Raw genomic sequence first — 19062 nt, forward strand, 5'->3', positions numbered from 1 at the left:
TTAAGATTTTCTTTATTTACTTAACAGAGAGAGAGGGAACACAAGCAGTGAGAGAGGGAGAAGCAGTATTCCCGCTGAGTGGGGAGCCAGACACGGGGCCTGATGTCAGAACCCTGGGATCATGATCTGAGCCAAATGCCTAATGATTGAGCCACCCAGGCACCCCCTATTTTTAATTTTTTGAGGAACCTCTGTACTGTTTTCTACAGTGGCTATTCCGATTTACGTTCCCACCAGCGTGCACAAGGGTTGCTTTCTCTCCACATCCTTGCCAATAATTATTTCTTGTTTTTTTGATTTTAGCCATTCTGACTGGTGTAAGGTGATCGATATCTCACTGTGGTTTTGATTTGCATTTTCCTGTTGATTAGTGATGTTGAACATCTTTTCATATGTCTGTTGCCCTTTTTCTTTTTTTTTTAATATTTTATTTATTTGAGAGAGAAAGAAAGAGCATCAATGGTGGGAGGGGCAGAGGGAGAGAGAGAATCTCAAGCAGATTCACCGTTGAATGGGGCACCTGATGTAGGGCTCAACCCCAGACTCTGAGATCATGACCTGAGTTGAAGTCAGATGCTTAACTGACTGAGCCACCCAGGTGCCCCTTTTGTTGGCCATTTGTATATCTTCTTGGGAAAAACGTCTATTTAGGACATCATAGAAGAATGTTATGGTCCATTAGGCAGAGCTTCATTGCCCATTCAAAAAGGCTTAGACCCTAGAAAGTCCTCTTTGTTCACCCCTCTTTGGTGTGCTCAAATAGTTGAGGATGAGACGGAAATACACGGGGCTTTTTGCTATGGCAATAACAAATAAATAAAACACAGGTTAGGTTCTTAGCAGGCCTTATTACTAGTTAAGTCTTTGATATACCCTAATGGATAAATGTTAAGAGATTAATTTATAAAATTTATAAAATTTATAAAATGGAATGTTGATTTTTCAGTTTGTTAGAGATATTGGAATCTATCCCTGCTCTCTGCCTGTGACCTCTGCTAAGGAACTGAACTTGGTTCCCTCAGACAACAGCAAGGTGTTACAGTAAGATCTCTGCCCTGGTGGGAGCTGAAGAATAGCATCTTCATCTAAGACAACATGATAAGCTGATACCAGAAAGGCCTAGGAAGCCCGGCAACCAGTAAGCCGGTTGAGTGGAAGTTTAGCTGTTAGAGGAAGAAGCCAAAAGCAGGGATCCAGAGGTTGAGTACTGGCAAAGTGGGCAGGGGTACAACAAAAGCAAAAGTTTAGAACCAGAGAGAACAGAGTCATCAGGAGCACACAAGTTCCTGAGACATTCATCAAACTGAGGGTCAGATGCTTGCTTTTCTTAGCAAAAAAAGAGATAAAAATGTGTTGGGTCCGCTCATCTTGATAAGCAGAGAGGAAGTTGGCGGGGCAACTCAACACTGCTTCATAGGTCCTCTTAACAAATAGAAACTACAATGTAGTGTCAAATACTCCTGCCGGGATTCGGTCAAATAGTAGTTAAGTGGTAGTTCTATGAATTGGTTTCTTTACTTTGAGGATATCTCTGACCAGCATCAATGCATCCTTTCTCCTGGAGAATGCTGAGGACAGATGAATAGACACATACCTTCTGGCTCTCTTTATCAGTGTATTGTGAAGTCTAAACCGGTCTCAGCTTCTTTTATCCCAGTTAGAAGCTCCCTTGATAAGGTTCAGAGGACTGACTCTTTTCTCAATCTTACACATTCACACATCAGGGGATAACATCACCTGACCTTGTGCCCAAAGGCTTCTCTGTATAAATGGGTGTAAACCCTTGTTTAGTTCATTTCTTTCCCCCTGCTGAGCAATGCTCCTGAAAAGCTGTGGGTCAAGGTAACTCTTGCCAATCTCAAAGACAATGGGAAAAATTAACTGGATTTTAGCTTAACAAACAAGCATTAAGAAAATGCCACAATTAGTGAACATTAAAAGTAGGACTTTTTAGGGGCACCTGGGTGGCTCAGTGGGTTAAAGCCTCTGCCTTCGGCTCAGGTCATGATCTCAGGGTCCTGGGATCGAGCCCCTCATTAGGCTCTCTGCTCAGCGGGGAGCCTACTTCCTCCTCTCTCTCTCTGCCTGCCTCTCTGCCTACTTGTGATCTCTCTGTCAAATAAATAAATAAAAATCTTTAAAAAAAAAAAAGGTAGGACTTTTGAAATGTCACCTTGGGCAGTCCACATAAACTTCCTGAGCTTCAGTCTTAGCAAAAAATGAAGGGGCCAAGTTTAATTATTTCTAAAATCTCTTCAAACCCAAAAATTCTGTGTTCTTCTTTTCACTCTACACATCAACCCACAAATACATAAGGGCCTGCTGGGCATCTGAGGCTGGTTCCAGTTTCAAGTCGATGCTCTTGCTGTCTCATCTTGAGAAAACAGCAGTTAGCTCAGATTATGTGTTCTTGCCACTGAAAATAAATTCCAGTGAATAGGTCTCAGTAAGTTTTTTGCATTTGTCATTGAATGCGCACATTAGGTAACAAATGGGGAGAGAAGATGACAGAGTATCTGCTGTGTTCAAGCTATCATGGAAACTTCATCTTCTTCAGATTGGTGACTTTGACTACCATTGTAATCATTTAATTTAATCTTCGGGGAATTTAAAATAGATTGTGGTCTAGCATTGAAAGAATCTACCATTTCTTTTTTTCTTTTCTTTTCACTTTTTAAATTTAAGTTCAATTAATGAACGTATATTTATGCCCCCCCCCCAATGGGTCCGTGATTAAAGGAGCGAGACTGATATAAAGCTGAAGGTCAAGCAAAGCTTTATTTCGCGCCAAGCATCAAGAATCAAACTGACCGGTCAGGGCCGCGCCTCTTACAGAGAGGGTGACCCTTCTCTGTGTCACAGACTAGCTATTAAGGGCAAAGGCCATGCGGTTGGGCCTAGCCACGCACAGGTGGCCAATGAAACACACAGAGAAAGCTGCACAGTGATGCTAGGTGACCAACTGAATTGCAATTTACCCTATAGTAGACGTTTGACCCAGCCTATCACCTTGGTCAGAATTGGTGCTCAAAAGGCAGGGCCCATACTCCTTGGTAGCTAGGGAGACAGTAGGCAACCCCCCACTGATCGGATGTCTCCACCTGGCCCCTGACCCACCCTTGTATCTGGGCTTTGTTACTTGGGGCTGGTTTCCTGGACTTGTTTTTAAGTAAGTCCCCAGGGGAAGGGGAGCAGGGATAGTTTTAGAGTTAAACAACGTTATTGTTTTAACTTTGATGGAAGCCTCTGCTAAAGGTCCTTACTATATAGTGCAATATAGAGGTAGAGGGGTCACAATAGAGGTCAGGGATTCCTCAGTCTGATATAATACCCAGTGTTCATTATACCATGTGTTGTCCCGAATGTCCACCACCCAGTTACCCTGTCTGTCCCACCACTCCCTCCTCTCAAACAAACCTGTTTGTTTCTTATGATTAAGAGTCTTTCATCGTTTGTCTCCCTCTCTGATTTCATCATGTTTTATTTTTTTTCTCTTCCCCTATGATCCTCTGTTTTGTTTCTTAAATTCCACATATGAATGAGATCGTATGTGGAATTATTTTTTCCGTTATCATATAATGGTCTTTCTCTGATTGACTTTTTTTACTTAATTAGCATAATATCCTTTAGTTCCATCCACATCATTGCAAATGGCAAGATTTCTTTTCTTTTTTTTTTTTTTTGATGGCTGAGTTGTTTTCCATTGTGTGCGCGTGCGCGCGCATGTATGTGTGTGTATTCCCATCTTCTTTGTCCATTCATCTGTCAATGGATATCTGGATTTTTTCCATAGTTTGGGTCTTGTGGACATTGCAGCTACAAATATTGGGGTGTAGGTGCCCCTTTGGATCACTACATTTATATCTTTCTGGTAAATCCTTAGTAGTGCAATTGCTGGGTCATAGGGTAGTTCTATTTTCAACTTTTGAGGAACCTCCATACTGTTTTCAGAGTAGCTGCACTGGCTTGCATTCCCTCCAACAGTGTATAGGAGGGTTTCCCTTTCTCCTCATCTTTGCCAACATCTGTCATTTCCTGACTTGTTAATTTTAGCCATTCTGACTGGTGTGAGGTGGTATCTCATTGTGGTTTTGATCAGTCTTTCCCTGATGCCAAGTAATGTTGAGCATTTTTTCATGTTGTCTGTTGGCCATTTGGATGTCTTTGAAGAAATGTCTGTTCGTGTCTCCTGCCCACTTTTTGGTTGGATTATTTGTTCTTTGGGTGTTAGATTTGGATACTGGCCTTTTATTTGACACATCATTTGCAAATATCTTCTCCCATTCTGTCAGTTGTCTTTTGGTTTTAATGTGGGACACAGAGGCAGAAGAATAATTATTAAATTTCCTTACCTACTGACAAGCCCTTAAAACAGGCAGAGTGACCTCCACCTTAAGGCTTTGCTAAGGGCAAAGGACAATCCTAGCTTGACCAACCCCCTACCCCCAACCAGGATCCTGTAAGTCTACTTTAACAATTCCTTTAGGAAACTTTATCTCTAAACCTCCAAGATAGTGTCAACAATCATTCCCAAGCATATGGCCCACTGAAAGACATCTAAAGGGTCTCACAAGAAGGTTTTATTACTGGTAATGAATAACCTTTTCCCCAGAAATAGCTAGCCTCTCAAGGTCCTAGAAACCTTGCTTCCAAAACTCCTTAGAGACTTACATCATCCCTAATCCCCTCCCCATCTTACGAGTATATAATGGACCACTCCTCACATGGCCGGGGCAGCAGCTCTTCCTGCCCACGGGTCCTGTCCCCCTGCTTTAATAAGCCACCATTCTGCACCAAAGATGTCTCAAGAATTCTTTCTTGGTCATCAGCTCCAGACCTCACCCCACTGAACATCACCTATGCTTTAGAACTTCATCAGTTTTGTCGACTGGGTTTTTTTTTTTTTTTTTTTTGCTGTGCAAAAGCTTTTTATCCTAATGAAGTCCCAATAGTTCATTTTTGCCTTTGTTTCCCTTGCCTTTGGAGACGTGTCTAGCAAGAAGTTGCTGCAGCTAAGGTCGAAGAGGTTGCTGCCTGTATTCTTCTCTAGGATTTTGATGGATTCCTGTCTCACATTTAGGTCTTTAATGCATTTTGAGTCTATTTTTGTATGTGGTGTCAGGAAATGGTCCAGTTTCATTCTTCTGGATGTGGCTGTCCAATTTTCCCAACACCATTTGTTGAAGAAACTGTCTTTTTTCCATTGGACATTCTTTCCTGCTTTGTCAAAGATTAGTTGATCATGGAGTTGAGGGTCCATTTCTGGGCTGTTCCACTGATCTGTGTGTCTGTTTTTGTGCCAGTACCATACTGTCTTGATGATTACAGCTTTGTAATAGAGCTTGAAGTTTGGAATTGCGATGTCATCAGCTTTGGTTTTCTTTTTCAACATTCCTTTGGCTATTTAGGGTCTTTCTGGTTCCATACAAATTTTAGAATTGTTTGTTCCAGCTCTGTGAAAAGAGTTGATGGTATTTTGATAGGGATTGCATTGAATGTGTAGATTGTTCTAGGTAGCACAGACATTTTCACAATATTTGTTCTTCCAATCCATGAACATATAGAACGTTTTTCCATTTCTTTGTGTCTTCCTCAATTTTTTTCATGAGTGTTCTATAGTTTTCTGAGTACAGATCCTTTGCCTCTTTGGTTACATTTATTTCTAGGTGTCTTATGGTTTTGGTTACAATTGTAAATGAGATCGACTCCCTAATTTCTCTTTCTTCTGTCTTGTTGGTGTATAGAAATGCAACTGATTTTGTTGCATTGATTTTATATCCTGCCACTTTGATGAATTCCTGTGTGAGTTCTACCATTATTTCTTTTTTTTTTTTGTTTGCATCAGTAAAGACATTAGGAAGCTCTTAGGTATTAGCAGTTCTCCCTGTGGTGTCAAATGAGAGCCTGATTTTTATACATGGCTTATTTGGCAGTAGCCCAACTCATACTAAAAGTAATTTGGAGGTAGCAAGTGGAAGAGATAGTAATTAAAATTATGCTGGATTTTTGGTTTTGGTTTTATTTTATTAAGTCAATAAAATGGAATTTTGTATGGTAGTTAATTTTGTTCTGAAGATAATTAGTTTTTGCCTATTTCTTACCGGAGAAATTTGCCAGCTCCCCGCCCCCATTCCCTTCATTGTTTCCAGTATCAGCCACATCAGTCGTTAAGTGTCATGGGAAAGATCTAACTACTGCTTTTTCTTTTCTTTCTTTTTTTTTTTTTAACTACTGCTTTTTCAACATGGATTACAGCTAAACTATTTTCTTTCTCTGAGGTTAATTAGTAGGAGTGCTAAAGATGTGTTTTGACCTTTTATCATTTCTTTGTTTTATAAGCAAACAGTATTTTTTAATACAGATTTATTATTTTTAAATCACCTCTTACCCCACAGGACACATCTGTTTTCACATCAAAATATTATGAAATATTATATTCCAAAGCTTTTTATTTTTTTTTATTTATTTTTTTTTAAAGATTTTATTTTATTTATTTGACAGAGAGAGATCACAAGTAGGCAGAGAGGCAGGCAGAGAGAGAGGGGGAAGCAGACTCCCTGCCGAGCAGAGAGCCCGATGCGGGGCTCGATCCCAGGACCCTGAGATCATGACCTGAGCCGAAGGCAGCGGCTTAACCCACTGAGCCACCCAGGCGCCCCCCAAAGCTTTTTAATACATGTAAACTTTATATAATAAAAAGTATCATTCTAGTAGTAGTAGTAATAACAACTGTCATCTACTGAACATTTATTACTTGTGAGGCACAATTTTAACGTCTGTATTTTCCCAACAACCCTGTCAGGTAGGATTTAATATTTTCTTAACGTCATAAGTGGGAAAGCTGAGTTGCTGAGAAATTGAACAACTTGCCCAGAGTCACCTAGCTAATAAGGGGCAGGTACAGATTTGAAACCAAGGCAGTCTGATTCTAGTTTGTAGGCTCCTGTTACTATTCCCTTAGCAATATATATCATGAACAGCTTCCATGTGAATAAATATGCATCACTAGCGTTATCTTGATAGCTGCAGGGGATTCCATTTTAGGGGCAAGATAGTCAATATAACCAATCTCCCATCTAGGTTGTTTCTGATTTTTCTATGATACAAACATTGCTGTGATAAACATACCGCTCTCTACTCTTCTCATGCCCGTCTTGTTCTTTACTTAGATTACATTCCTGTGAATAGAATTTTTGGATCACATTGTTTGAGACTTTTATACAAATTTTCAAATTGTCCTTCAGGAAGATTTTTTGAGCACTTCCATCAGAGTGTAAACTTCCTGATGTCACAAGTAATGATTCATAGTAAATTTTTGTCTCTTTGACACAGAGATAATTGTATTTATTGTTTTATAAGGTTAAATTTGTTTTCCTAAATAGTTATTGACATTTATATTTCTTAATTGGCGAATTATCTGTTCTTATCCTGTTTTATTTTATTTAATTTTTTTGGTGAGGGTGTATCTTTTTGTAAGTTTTTTTGTTTTTTCATTTTTTTTTTTTAATTTGCGAGAAAGCAAAACACAAATAGGGAGAGGGTGGGAGAGGGCAGAGGGAGAAGCAGATTCCCTGCTGAGCAGAAAGCTTGCCTTGGGGCTCCATCCCAGGATTCTGGGATCATGACCTGAGCCAAAGGCAGACGCTTAACCAACTGAGCTACCCAGGCACCCTGGGTGTATCATTTTTATTAAGAATACACTGTCGTATACATAAAGGATACCAAGTTTTTGTCATATATGATCAGATATTTTCCTCCAGAAATTTCACATACAGATAAGTTGATTTTTTACATGTGAAAGTCTTGAATAATATAATAAAGAGGTTTTAATAAAAAGAGGCTCAGAAAATATATGACCTAATCTTTGCAAAAACAATTCAAGATGCCTTTTAGTCGTTGATAAATGATAGAAAATTAAGAGCTTACAAATAGGGAAGTCAATAAGGGATTTTTTTTTTTTAAGATTTTATTTATTTGTCAGAGAGAGAGGAGAGTGAGCGAGCACAGGCAGACAGAATGGCAGGCAGAGGCAGAGGGAGAAGCAGGCTCCCCGCCAAGCAAGGAGCCCGATGTGGGACTCGATCCCAGGACGCTGGGATCATGACCTGAGCCAAAGGCAGCTGCTTAACCAACTGAGCCACCCAGGCGTCCCAATAAGGGATTATTTTTAAAAGCTGTGTTTGTTAGTCCTTGAGTTCACTCCAAGAAATGCTTTATTTTCACGTGAACTAGAGACCACTTTTGCTTTTCATCTGTAAAAGTATCTTTATTAAGACATTTTTCTTTATAAATGAATTCATAGAAAAAAAATCTCATTTCCAGAAATTTGATCTACACCCCACAACTGCCCCCAATGATGGATTTTTTTTTTTTTTTTAAGATTTCATCTATTTGACAGAGAGAGAGAAATCACAAGTAGGCAGAGAGGCAGGCAGAGAGAGAGGCAGAAGCAGGCTCCCCACCCAGCAGAGAGCCCGATGTGGGGCTCGATCCCAGGACCCCAAGATCATGACCTGAGCCGAAGGCAGAGGATTTACCCACTGAGCCACCCAGGTGCCCCCCAATGATGGATTTTTAAAACGGATTATAATCATGGGACATGATTCTCTACCAACGGAGAGAATATTTTGTAACACTCTTTTGATACTTTTTAATGGCTGTCAAAGAGAAGATGGAGGGACGCCTGGGTGGCTCAGTTGGTTGGACAACTGCCTTCGGCTCAGGTCATGATCCCGGAATCCCGGGATCGAGTCCCACATCAGGCTCCCAGCTCCATGGGGAGTCTGCTTCTCCCTCTGACCTTCTCCTAGCTCATGCTCTCTCTCACTGTCTCTCTCTCAAATAAATAAATAAAATCTTTAAAAAAAATTTTTAAAAAAAAAGAGAGAAGATGGAGTCTCTAGAAATTAATTTAATTAAAAATTTTCCCTCCAGATTTAAAGAAATTTCATTTAAATTGTATGCTAAGTCTAATGCTTCAGAACTGTCTAGGACTTTGTATGATTTTAAATAACTTCATTTACAAAGGAATTTATTCTAAAAAAAAAATTATGTTCAGTGAAGACAAAGGCTTCCCCCACCCCTGCCCCATCCATTTCTTTTTTGGCTTCATAAAGGAAAATGAGAAATGCTATTTTGGGGACAAGATTCCCAACAGAAGAGAATCCTTTGGCAGCAAGAATAAACAGCTTTGGCAGAAAAGCACCCTCCAAAGGAAAAGGACTTTGGCTTGTTCAGACTAGGGAGTGGTGATGAGCCCCAAGACAAAAAGGATATCCCTGGTACAGGGGCTGGGTCAGTACCAGGCTGTTTGGGTGGAGACTCTACTGTTACAAAAGCTCCTTAGAGTGGCTTCATAAAACATTGATGTTTTGAGATGTACGGCTTCTCCAGTCGTCTAGGGAGGATCAGTTACATTCCAAGGAAGTGATTCTATTTTACTCAGGCCCACATTGGTCCCTTTGGCCTTTGATACAATACTGGTAGTAGTAGTAGTAATGATAATAAATAAAATACAAATCCTACAAACCTGGGTTATTGACCCTTTTCCCTTCATTTTCCAGAAAATAAATCCCACATCTCCAAAAGTGGATTAATGATTAATTTGAAGGAAAGTCTCATCTTTAATTTTAAAATGCTTTGAAATCCTTTTATGGTTGCTATACATACAGAAAACACTTTTTTACCCATTATATTTCTGGGGTGAGTATGGATGTGTGTATGCATACTCACATATTTAGCTTATATTTTCAAGGTGATGTTTTCAGTAGAGGAAATTGCTCGTTGTTTGAATAAATACACTTGGGAAGATGAATAACGAGCCAGCCATTCCATCCACATGTAATTCCACTTGCAATTGTGTGTGGCTTTGCTGATCTGGTTTGGTTGGATATGATATTCATGAAGGTCTAGTGAGGCAGTTAGAAAACTCAACTACTTGATTAAACCACTGAGCATCTGTTTCCTTTGATGCCAGGTTGCTGGTGGTAGAAATAGTGGGTGGAATGGTTTCAGAGATCTCCCTACGCTTTCTTCCAGGGACAGAGAAAATAGAACTGCCCCAATGCAAAGTCTCTTTTCTCACTTATTCAATCAACAAATTTTTACTGAGTATCTACTATATGCCACACAGATTTGTTTTCTGTGCTATTCCTTTGTCACAATCCACTCCTTGCCAAAGTCTTCAATTTCCCCTCCCTTTGCACAATCCCAGCAGACACACAGGGTCGTTTTGCTACCTAAAAGGTTTGGATCTTTCCCACATGGAAAATCAAGTCCTGTATCCCTTCCCTTGAAGTCCCTGCTAAGGTGGTGTTTTATTTATAATATCCCCTTTTCTTCTGCAAAAAATAAATAAACCCCAAGATGGAAAAGTATTTTAGAGAAGAAAGAAGAGACTATGGGTGTTTTCTCATATTACTGCATACTTATAAATGTTTTAATGGCTGGGTATTATTCTATTGTATACCTTAGTTAGTTAACATTTAGTCAAAACAAGGTTCACAATTTGGATTTATTTCCTTAGGGGAAAATACAAAGTTATTGTTTACACACATTTGTAAAACCCTTAATACAAATTGTTAAACCACTTATAGAGAGTTTATAGGAACTTACAGTCCCATTAAAGTTCTGTTTACTGTTCATATAATGGTATCCTTAACCCACTGAAGACTAAAAATTTTTAAAATCTTCACTGATTGTTTTTAATTTACATTTTTTATTACTAGTGAGATTGGACATTTTTCGCATGCTTATTAGACAGTTTTTGTTTCCCTCCCCTGAGCTGTCTGTATATGTCTTTTGTCTATATTTCTATTAAAGTTTTTATAGCCTTCTTATTCACTTGTATGGACTTACTTCATCTGAAGGGTGTTAATATTTTGTCTTTAGTATTTCTTGATCACATTTGGGCAAAAATCCCTCTAATCACATTATTAGAACAGGTAATGTGTTTTGTTCAATGGGATGAGATCAGCTTTATATCATTTTATGTAGGAGGTAGAATTCAATGTCTAAAAATCAATACACACTTTAGAGCATAGTAAGGACAGCATCTTTTCTAGAAACTTCTATCAAAGGGAGAATGTATAAGAGTTAAATTATGAGGGGCCTTAGTCTTATCGATAGGCCCATTTGTATTCTTACTGCATTTGACGTGTGGCTCCTGTGCTATGCTTATTACAAAATTATGAAATCTGTGCCCAGACTAGCATCTTGACACAGGTAATGAGCTACTTTGGAATTTACCGGATTCCAGATAAAGTTCTAGTCACTCTTCATTCCCATACCTGTTTCCCATACATCTAAGAGGCCCTGAATAGCAGTCCTCATATGTTCTCCTTTTTCTTTTAGACAGTTCTTCCTCAGTCCAGGAAGATGAAGAGGTAGAGATGGAGGCCATCAGCTGGCAGGCCAGTAGTCCAGCCATGAATGGACATCCTGCCTCTCCAGTAACCTCTGCTCGTTTCCCCAGCTGGGTCACTTTTGATGACAATGAGGTCAGCTGCCCTTTGCCACCAGTCACCTCTCCCCTGAAGCCAAACCCACCACCTATTGCATCTGTGACCCCAGATGCACCTCGTCACTCAGCTGGGTCATTTAAGAAGAGGGAACGTCCCAAGAGCACTTTGATGAACTTTTCCAAAGTTCAGAAACTGGACATTTCATCCTTAAACCATCCGCCTTCCGTAACGGAGGCTCCACCTTGGAGGCCAACCAATCCTTTCCTGAATGAGACTCTGCAGGATGTCCAACCCTCCCCTATCAACCCTTTCACTGCTTTCTTTGAGGAGCAGGAGAGGCGCTCCCAGAACAATTCCGTTTCCAGTGCCACAGGCAAGAGCCAAAGGGATTCTCTCATTGCCGTCTACCAGGATGCCATCTGTTTTGATGACTCAAGCAAAACCCAGTCCCACTCTGATGCTGTTGAAAAACTCAAGCAACTCCAGATTGATGACCCTGATCATTCAGGCAGTGCGACGCTACCAGATGATGACCCCATAGCCTGGGTTGAACTAGATGACCACCCACCTGGTTCAGCACTGTCCCAGCCCAGAGATGGGTGGCCAATGATGCTAAGGATCCCTGAGAAGAAAAACATCATGTCGTCTAGGCACTGGGGACCCATCTACATCAAACTAACAGACAGTGGTTACCTGCAGCTGTATTATGAGCAGGGTCTAGAAAAACCATTCCGTGAGTTCAAGCTGGAGATCTGCCATGAAATTTCGGAACCCCGGCTCCAAAACTATGACGAGAATGGCAGGATCCACAGCTTACGAATAGACCGTGTCATCTACAAGGAGAAGAAGAAATACCAGCCCAAACCTGCTGTGGCCCACACAGCAGAGAGGGAACAAGTGATTAAGCTGGGCACCACCAATTACGACGACTTCCTGAGTTTCATCCGTGCCATTCAGGACCGGCTTATGAATCTGCCGGTGTTGTCAATGGACTTGAGCACAGTTGGCTTGAACTACCTGGAAGAGGAGATTACTGTGGATGTCAAGGATGAATTCTCTGGCATTGTGAGCAAAGGAGACAACCAGATTCTCGAGCACCATGTCTTGACGCGGATCCACATTCTGAGTTTCCTCTCTGGGCTGGCAGAGTGCCGCCTGGGTCTCAACGATGTCCTTGTTAAAGGGAACGAGATAGTTTCCCGGCAAGACATCATGCCCACCACCACCACCAAGTGGATCAAGCTCCATCAGTGCCGTTTTCATGGGTGTGTGGATGAGGACATATTCAGCAGCTCACGGGTTATTCTTTTCAACCCTTTGGATGCCTGCCGCTTTGAGCTCATGCGGTTCAGGACAGTATTTGCAGAGAAGACCTTGCCTTTCACACTCAGGACGGCAGCAAGCATCAATGGGGCGGAGGTGGAGGTGCAGAGCTGGCTCAGGATGTCAGCCGGCTTCTCCTCTAACCGAGACCCTCTCACTCAGGTTCCCTGTGAGAATGTGATGGTTCGATACCCCGTGCCCAGTGAGTGGGTGAAAAACTTCCGCAGGGAAAGCGTCCTGGGGGAAAAGTCTTTAAAAGCCAAAGTGAACCGGGGGGCGAGTTTTGGCTCAGCCAGTATGTCTGGCTCTGAACCTGTCATGAGAGTAACTCTGGGAACTGCCAAGTATGAACATGCCTTCAACTCCATTGTGTGGAGGATAAACCGACTGCCTGACAAAAACTCAGGTAGGTAGAGGTTTCTCTTCTGTGAAAACTGCCACATGAGTCACACGAGAGCTGGGGTCAGAGTTCCGCATTCTATTCCCCTATGAAGGCCTGGCTTTTGTTGTGTGACAGAAATATGGTAATGGAGAAGTGAGACCAGAGAAGCAAAAACACTTGAGAAAAAAGTAAGTAACAGACATGAATGGCCCAGTTTACTCCATTTTCTCCTTTATTATCTACTTCTAGAAAACTCTGCGTTCTTCTCATCTGAGCTGCTAAGCAGATTGCGGGGCAACTTAGGAATTTGTATGCTTTTTCTGACTCATTTATGTATTCTCTGTGGTTCCAGAAGCTGTCTATCTCCAGATCCTAGAAAGCCTCTGGTTTTGAAGAGGTAGCTTTCCCGCTGCGCCCTGAGTGTAGGTAGAGGGGTGTAGTTTCTGGCCAGTCATAGATGCAGTACAGGTGAGGAGTCAGACTCATGATGCCAGGCCCCCTGTGCGAGACCCGTGTCAGTCATTACATCTCCAACTCAGAGTTGGGATTTTGAGGATGGGGAAAAGAAGAAATGGCCTCTGATCAGACTGAAGGTCCAGTCAGGACCAGAAGGTCCAAAAGGGCTGAAATTCTATCAGATACAAAGTAAAGGAAGGCGTGTTTGATTTAAACAAAGAAAGCAAGCTTACCGGCCCTCGCTGCCTTGCTCACAGCTCTCAGGGAGGCTTTTGTGCTTGAGCGAGCGCGGAAGGTGATGACTTTCCTTAGGGGTCCAGGGAATTTAGCAAAATGACAAAACTAGAGAGTAATCCAACAGGCTCGAATAGTCTTATTTCTTAGAGGAAGTCTGCATGACCCCAATGAGGGGCAGTAAGCCCGCGATCCTATGATCCTTTCAACTACTTCTTGTTTATCGTAAACTTCGCCCATTTGTTAACAGAGGTAGATATGCTAGCCAGGCAAAAAGGACAAGTTTGGGAAGAACTCTACCCTTCTGCAGATAGCCTTCTTCCATTCGCACCCTTCAACCCCGATAGTACGTTTAGAGTCTCCATTTCCTGCTGTGATGTGGCGTGGCTGTGTCATCCTACCCAGAACGGGACGTGACGTGCCTATAAGAAGCAGGGCGATCGCGTCACCTTCCCGAGCTGTCCAGGCCCTGCACACACACCGGGGCATTCTGTGTCAGACACTGTAGCCCAGTGCGAAGTGAAGAGACAATTGGACCTCTGTGCTGGAGGCCGGACTTGCCAAACGCCCCCTCCCCCACCCTGGTTTCCAAACTGACAGGGTTTGTTTTTTTTTTTTAAAACAAAGTCTCCCTCTCTGGGCCTGCTTATGCATTTCTTCGGACACCAGCACTGTGTTCTCCTGGTGATAGCACTGTGATTTCCACCTCAGCCACGGGACCTGTCTGAATTGATAGGTCTGAAAGGAAAAGCCCTGAACTCTCCTTTGGCACAGAAGCCCTGGAAAAGAGAAGTGAGGTAGAAGGCGGGGGAGTGACTGTTGAACCTGCTGGGGACTTGACCTCCAAAAGACAAGGCCTCAGGTTTATGTTTATCGGAATGTTTGGCCCTTCAAGTTTGTTAAGCGTGGATTCAGATAATTTCGTTAGGAAATTACTGAGTCTTCAAGCTGGAAGGGACCTTGGCGATAACTCAGTCAAACCTCTTCACTCTATAGATGAGAAAATTAGGGACCAGGAGCAACACGACTTAATTGAAGTCACGAAGCCACATCCAGGGGTCTTTTCTTAATACCCCAGCTGCCTCTTGGTCGAGGACACAGTAGACACAAATGTGAAAGTATTTCTTCTAAGAGAAGAGAGGTTCGTGGTTTTCTCAGTGTGTGCACATCTATCTCATTTGTTTCAAAGTTCTTGCTCTCAAATATTTAACAGTTACGGTATGAGAGGGTTTTGGTGTTAAGCAGCAAAGACAACCAAGAAAAAAAGATTGTTGGAGGGTAGCTTGGAGAACTGAAGGAAAGCTTGGAACAGTTGAGCCCACAGGCTTAGAAAGGACGGCTCTGGAAAGCAGAACTGAGAGGCGTCTCCTCAGGCTGCAGCCGTTGGAATCAATCATCACAGCCACTTTCTGTCCCTGCGTCACTTGGCTCAGGAGTCAAGGGGAGTATAGCACATTTAGACTGACATGACATGCAGTGCTGGGGAAGATTATTTCCCAAAGCAAAGGTGAGGGGAAGGACTATGACCAGAAGGCGGGGGGGGGGGGGGGGGGGGAGTGGTTGCAGGACAAGGGACAAGGGAAAATATAGGTCTTCAGCAAACACCTGACTTAATGCTTCCCAGCAGGTTAGTGTTCAGTAGGCTCAAGGCCAAGGAAATGCAGACGATGTATTGCAAATGTATTTCCTGATTACTGGAACCTTTATTTGTGAAAGATTTTTGAAATACAGGACAGTCTAAGGATATTTGGGGATGTTTCTCCCTTAAGCTATTCCCCCATCACTGCTTTTGCTATTATATCATGGTTACATGTTATTTTATTTTATTAAAGATTTTATTTATTTTTCAGAGAGAGGGAGAAAAAGAGAGCGTAAGCAGGGAGAGTGGCAGGCAGAAGAAGAAGCAGACTCCCTGCTGAACAGGGAACCTGATGCGGGGGGCACGATCCCAGGACCCTGGGACACCTGACCTGAGCCGAAGCCAGGCGCTTAACCGACTGAGCCACCCTGGCATCCTGGTTATACATTTTTAGTAACAACCCCCATCCACATACCCAAAAAGGGCTTCTTCTTCTACTCCTGGCCAATGGTATATTTCTGGATAGGTTCCAGAAATTGGTAAGACCCTTTTCTGGAAACCTGAGAGGTACAGGATCTGAATTTCAGTCAGACAGCGGGTTCTTAGCGTTGCCGGCACTCCGGGTGACCAGCTCCTGCTCCCCCATCCGGTGTGCCCTCTGTTAGTTGTCATCCCTTTTCTGAGCTCATCTTGGTCTTCAATCAGCCTTGGATGGTACATTTTACAGGTGATTTTTCCATAATTCTCACACCTCCATTTAGCAGAGAAGGAGACCAGAACCTCTACATGCTTACTCCTGCCTGCAGCCGGCAGGGCTGTCAGACCATAGGCAGCCCGGGACCGCGGGTCAGCACCCCTGACTTGCTTTAGCCACAGTGGGCTTCTCCCAGTCCTGCTACCAAATGGTTAACAAGCTGCCGTTGGAGCCCAACATGGTTTAAAAGGGCAGGTCCAGCCCAGCCTTGTGCATGTTTGGCCGCCCCTGCCTTCCCACCGGGCTCTTAAGGACCCCTTTCGCCCTGATCCCAAGAGCTTTTCTAAGTCTTAGAAGGCGGCAGAGCAAGGCCTACTGCTTGCCCAAGTTATCCGCCTGGAAACAAAACATGCTGTCTTGCATAGGTAGCTTTCTTTGCTGAAACTCCAGTTCTCTAATATTAGATCGAGAGAAAACAATTTCAATAGAATTTGCCTTTTATGGAAAATAGAAATCTGAATTTTAATGTTAAATTTTCTCAACTTCATCAAGGAAGATGACAAAATGCGTGGGCTCGCATAGTTCATTACCATAAATTAGACGACACTAGCTCTCAGAATTGCATTTTCCTACCTGTCCACCAGCCCTACACATCTGTTGGTTGATGCTGGGAATCATGAAAGAATGCCACATTCATAGAGTTTGCTGTGAATGTACTTTGGAGGGGTAAGCGGAGGGGTCAGCTTTGTGGAAAGTAATGATTCCTCATTATTCCAACACTGTGCACATAAGGACAATTAGATAAAACTGTTCAAGTCGCCATTGATTAAAAGTAAGAAACTCCTCAATGTAATTTGTAGTGATCTAAATCCATAGCAATACACAGAGAGGAGTTTAGGACATAATTCAGCGTCAGATCTGAGTTTTATTCCTAGTGCTGCATTTTAGTAGCTTTGTGACCTCAGGCGATTTACTTAAACCTCTCAAAGAAATCTTAACTTCCTCATTTACAGAAGAGGGTTATTAATACCTAACTCATTAAGAAAGAAATTAGATCATGCCTTTAGGTGTTTAGGACAATCTCTGGCCTGTAATAAATGTAGCAGATAGCTATGTAATTACAACTGTAATTTAAAAAAAAAAACAAACCACGGATTCATTTTTAGGTAATGTAATTTTTACTATTATGTGTATCCAATTTAAAATTTCTTTCCTAGAAACCAGTGCAAATTTCTCAGTTTTCCAGATTTTACTCTTTAGAATTAACTACTGAACTATGTTATTTGTCAAGTAGAGCAAAACATGTACTTCACTCCATAATGTTTTCCTTAGAGAGTGGGTGTGTATGTCCTCACTCGCTGAGATTAGAAAGTCCTGCCCAGATCAATAAAGAAAATTGCAATTGTTTATTTGGGGAAACTCCTTTAACTAAGGGCCGTTGGTATTACATAATGAAGCCAAAGCCATGTCACGTTGTTTATCCGTGGCAAGTTGCTGTACGAGGTTCCTACAGCTCACTTCACTCATGTCACCCTGCAAACCTGGTTTTGGGGTTGGGGGCTCTATGGGGGGCTGTGACTCAGACGGAGTGGTTAAAACACCTCCGGGTTAGAGTGCTTGGGTTCAGTCCTCAGTCTGCCACTTTCCAGCTTTGACCTTGGCTCGTTCACTTTCCCTCCCAAAGCTTTTGTGGCCTCATCTGTAGAACGGAAAGACTGTGATCTCAAGGGATTGTTGCAAAGATGCAGGGAGAGGGTGTGCGGACAGCATTTGAGATACTAGAGTGCTCAGCAAACCATCCTTTCAGAGGTTATAGCCACAGAACTGATCTGTATTTTCACGCACATATCTAATAACAGCCCTCAAATGGAAAACCTTAAGTTTTCCATCCAAGTACAGTAGAACTAGCCATAGATGTATAGAATTAGAGAACAGCCAGGGACTCTGCCTGGCATTGTCTAGCCCACCCTTTACCACCCATCTCCCATTTCCCCATTTCCCAAGTCAGGATTCGAGGTGAGGGAGAACAAAGGACTTCGGTGCAGGATCTCTACCACTTCGGAGGAGAGCTGGGAGTCACACGCAGTGTCTTGTTAGTCTGCGTCCTACCCAGTGCATCATGTCCATCCTTCATGCATCTGTGCTGTTTCTAAGGGCTTTGTCATTTACAGATGCCATTACCCACACAAACGTGCCAAAGCATTTTTGTAAAAAGACGAGATGCTGTTGAGAAAATTCGTCTTTCAAAGGGAATTGATTCTTTGGCTCCATGTGGCTGTCATTGATGTTTTATTCGTTGCTAAGTGCTGCTCCCTTTTATTCCTTTCTGCCAATCTATGGATCTACGCCTTTATTTCTGGTATTCATGCTGTGTTCCCATATCACCCTGACCTCAGCGGGCAGAGTGACCTGTTTTTCAGGCTGTGGGTTTTATTGCTAGGATAAAGGCCACTGTAATCAGATAGTTCTAGAAAAGGGTCTGAGGCACAGGCACTGTGATTTCCGCGGAAGGAAATGCTCAGCCCTGGACCCCCAGAAAGACTGCCCTGTGCGGAGCCGGGTGGCAGTCTTCAAGGCCTTTTTTGTTGTTGAGGTGCTTCTGTGGGCCTCTCCTTCCATGGCTCTCCAAAGAACCTAATGTCTAGATTTTTTCCCTTTCATAGCTTCTGGTCACCCTCACTGTTTCTTCTGCCACCTTGAACTTGGCTCTGACCGGGAAGTGCCTTCCAGATTTGCCAGTCACGTGAATGTGGAGTTCAGCATGCCCACAACTTCTGCCTCCAAAGCCGCTGTAAGATCCATCTCCGTGGAAGACAAGACTGACGTCAGGAAGTGGGTCAATTATTCCGCACACTACAGCTACAAGGTAGCCTCGGGAGGCATCTGGCTAATGTGTCCAAGACCATTTGTTTATCCCTCCACCATCCCCCCC

At 42.6% G+C, this 19062-nt stretch overlaps 1 protein-coding gene across 9 annotated transcripts in view; it reads left to right on the top strand.

Moving 5' to 3' along the window:
• STON2 (stonin 2) overlaps positions 1-19062 on the top strand; it is a 155882-nt gene that overhangs the window by 127985 nt on the left and 8835 nt on the right. For all 9 annotated transcript variants that reach the window (XM_047738598.1, XM_047738599.1, XM_047738602.1 and 6 more), the window contains 2 exons: positions 11353-13191; positions 18794-18996. In XM_047738598.1, the coding sequence (XP_047594554.1) occupies positions 11353-13191; positions 18794-18996 (2042 nt within the window). The remainder of the gene's footprint in view (positions 1-11352; positions 13192-18793; positions 18997-19062) is intronic.

The sequence above is a fragment of the Lutra lutra genome, chromosome 7 (genome assembly GCF_902655055.1).
Source record: "Lutra lutra chromosome 7, mLutLut1.2, whole genome shotgun sequence".
NCBI classification, from domain to species: domain Eukaryota; kingdom Metazoa; phylum Chordata; class Mammalia; order Carnivora; family Mustelidae; genus Lutra; species Lutra lutra.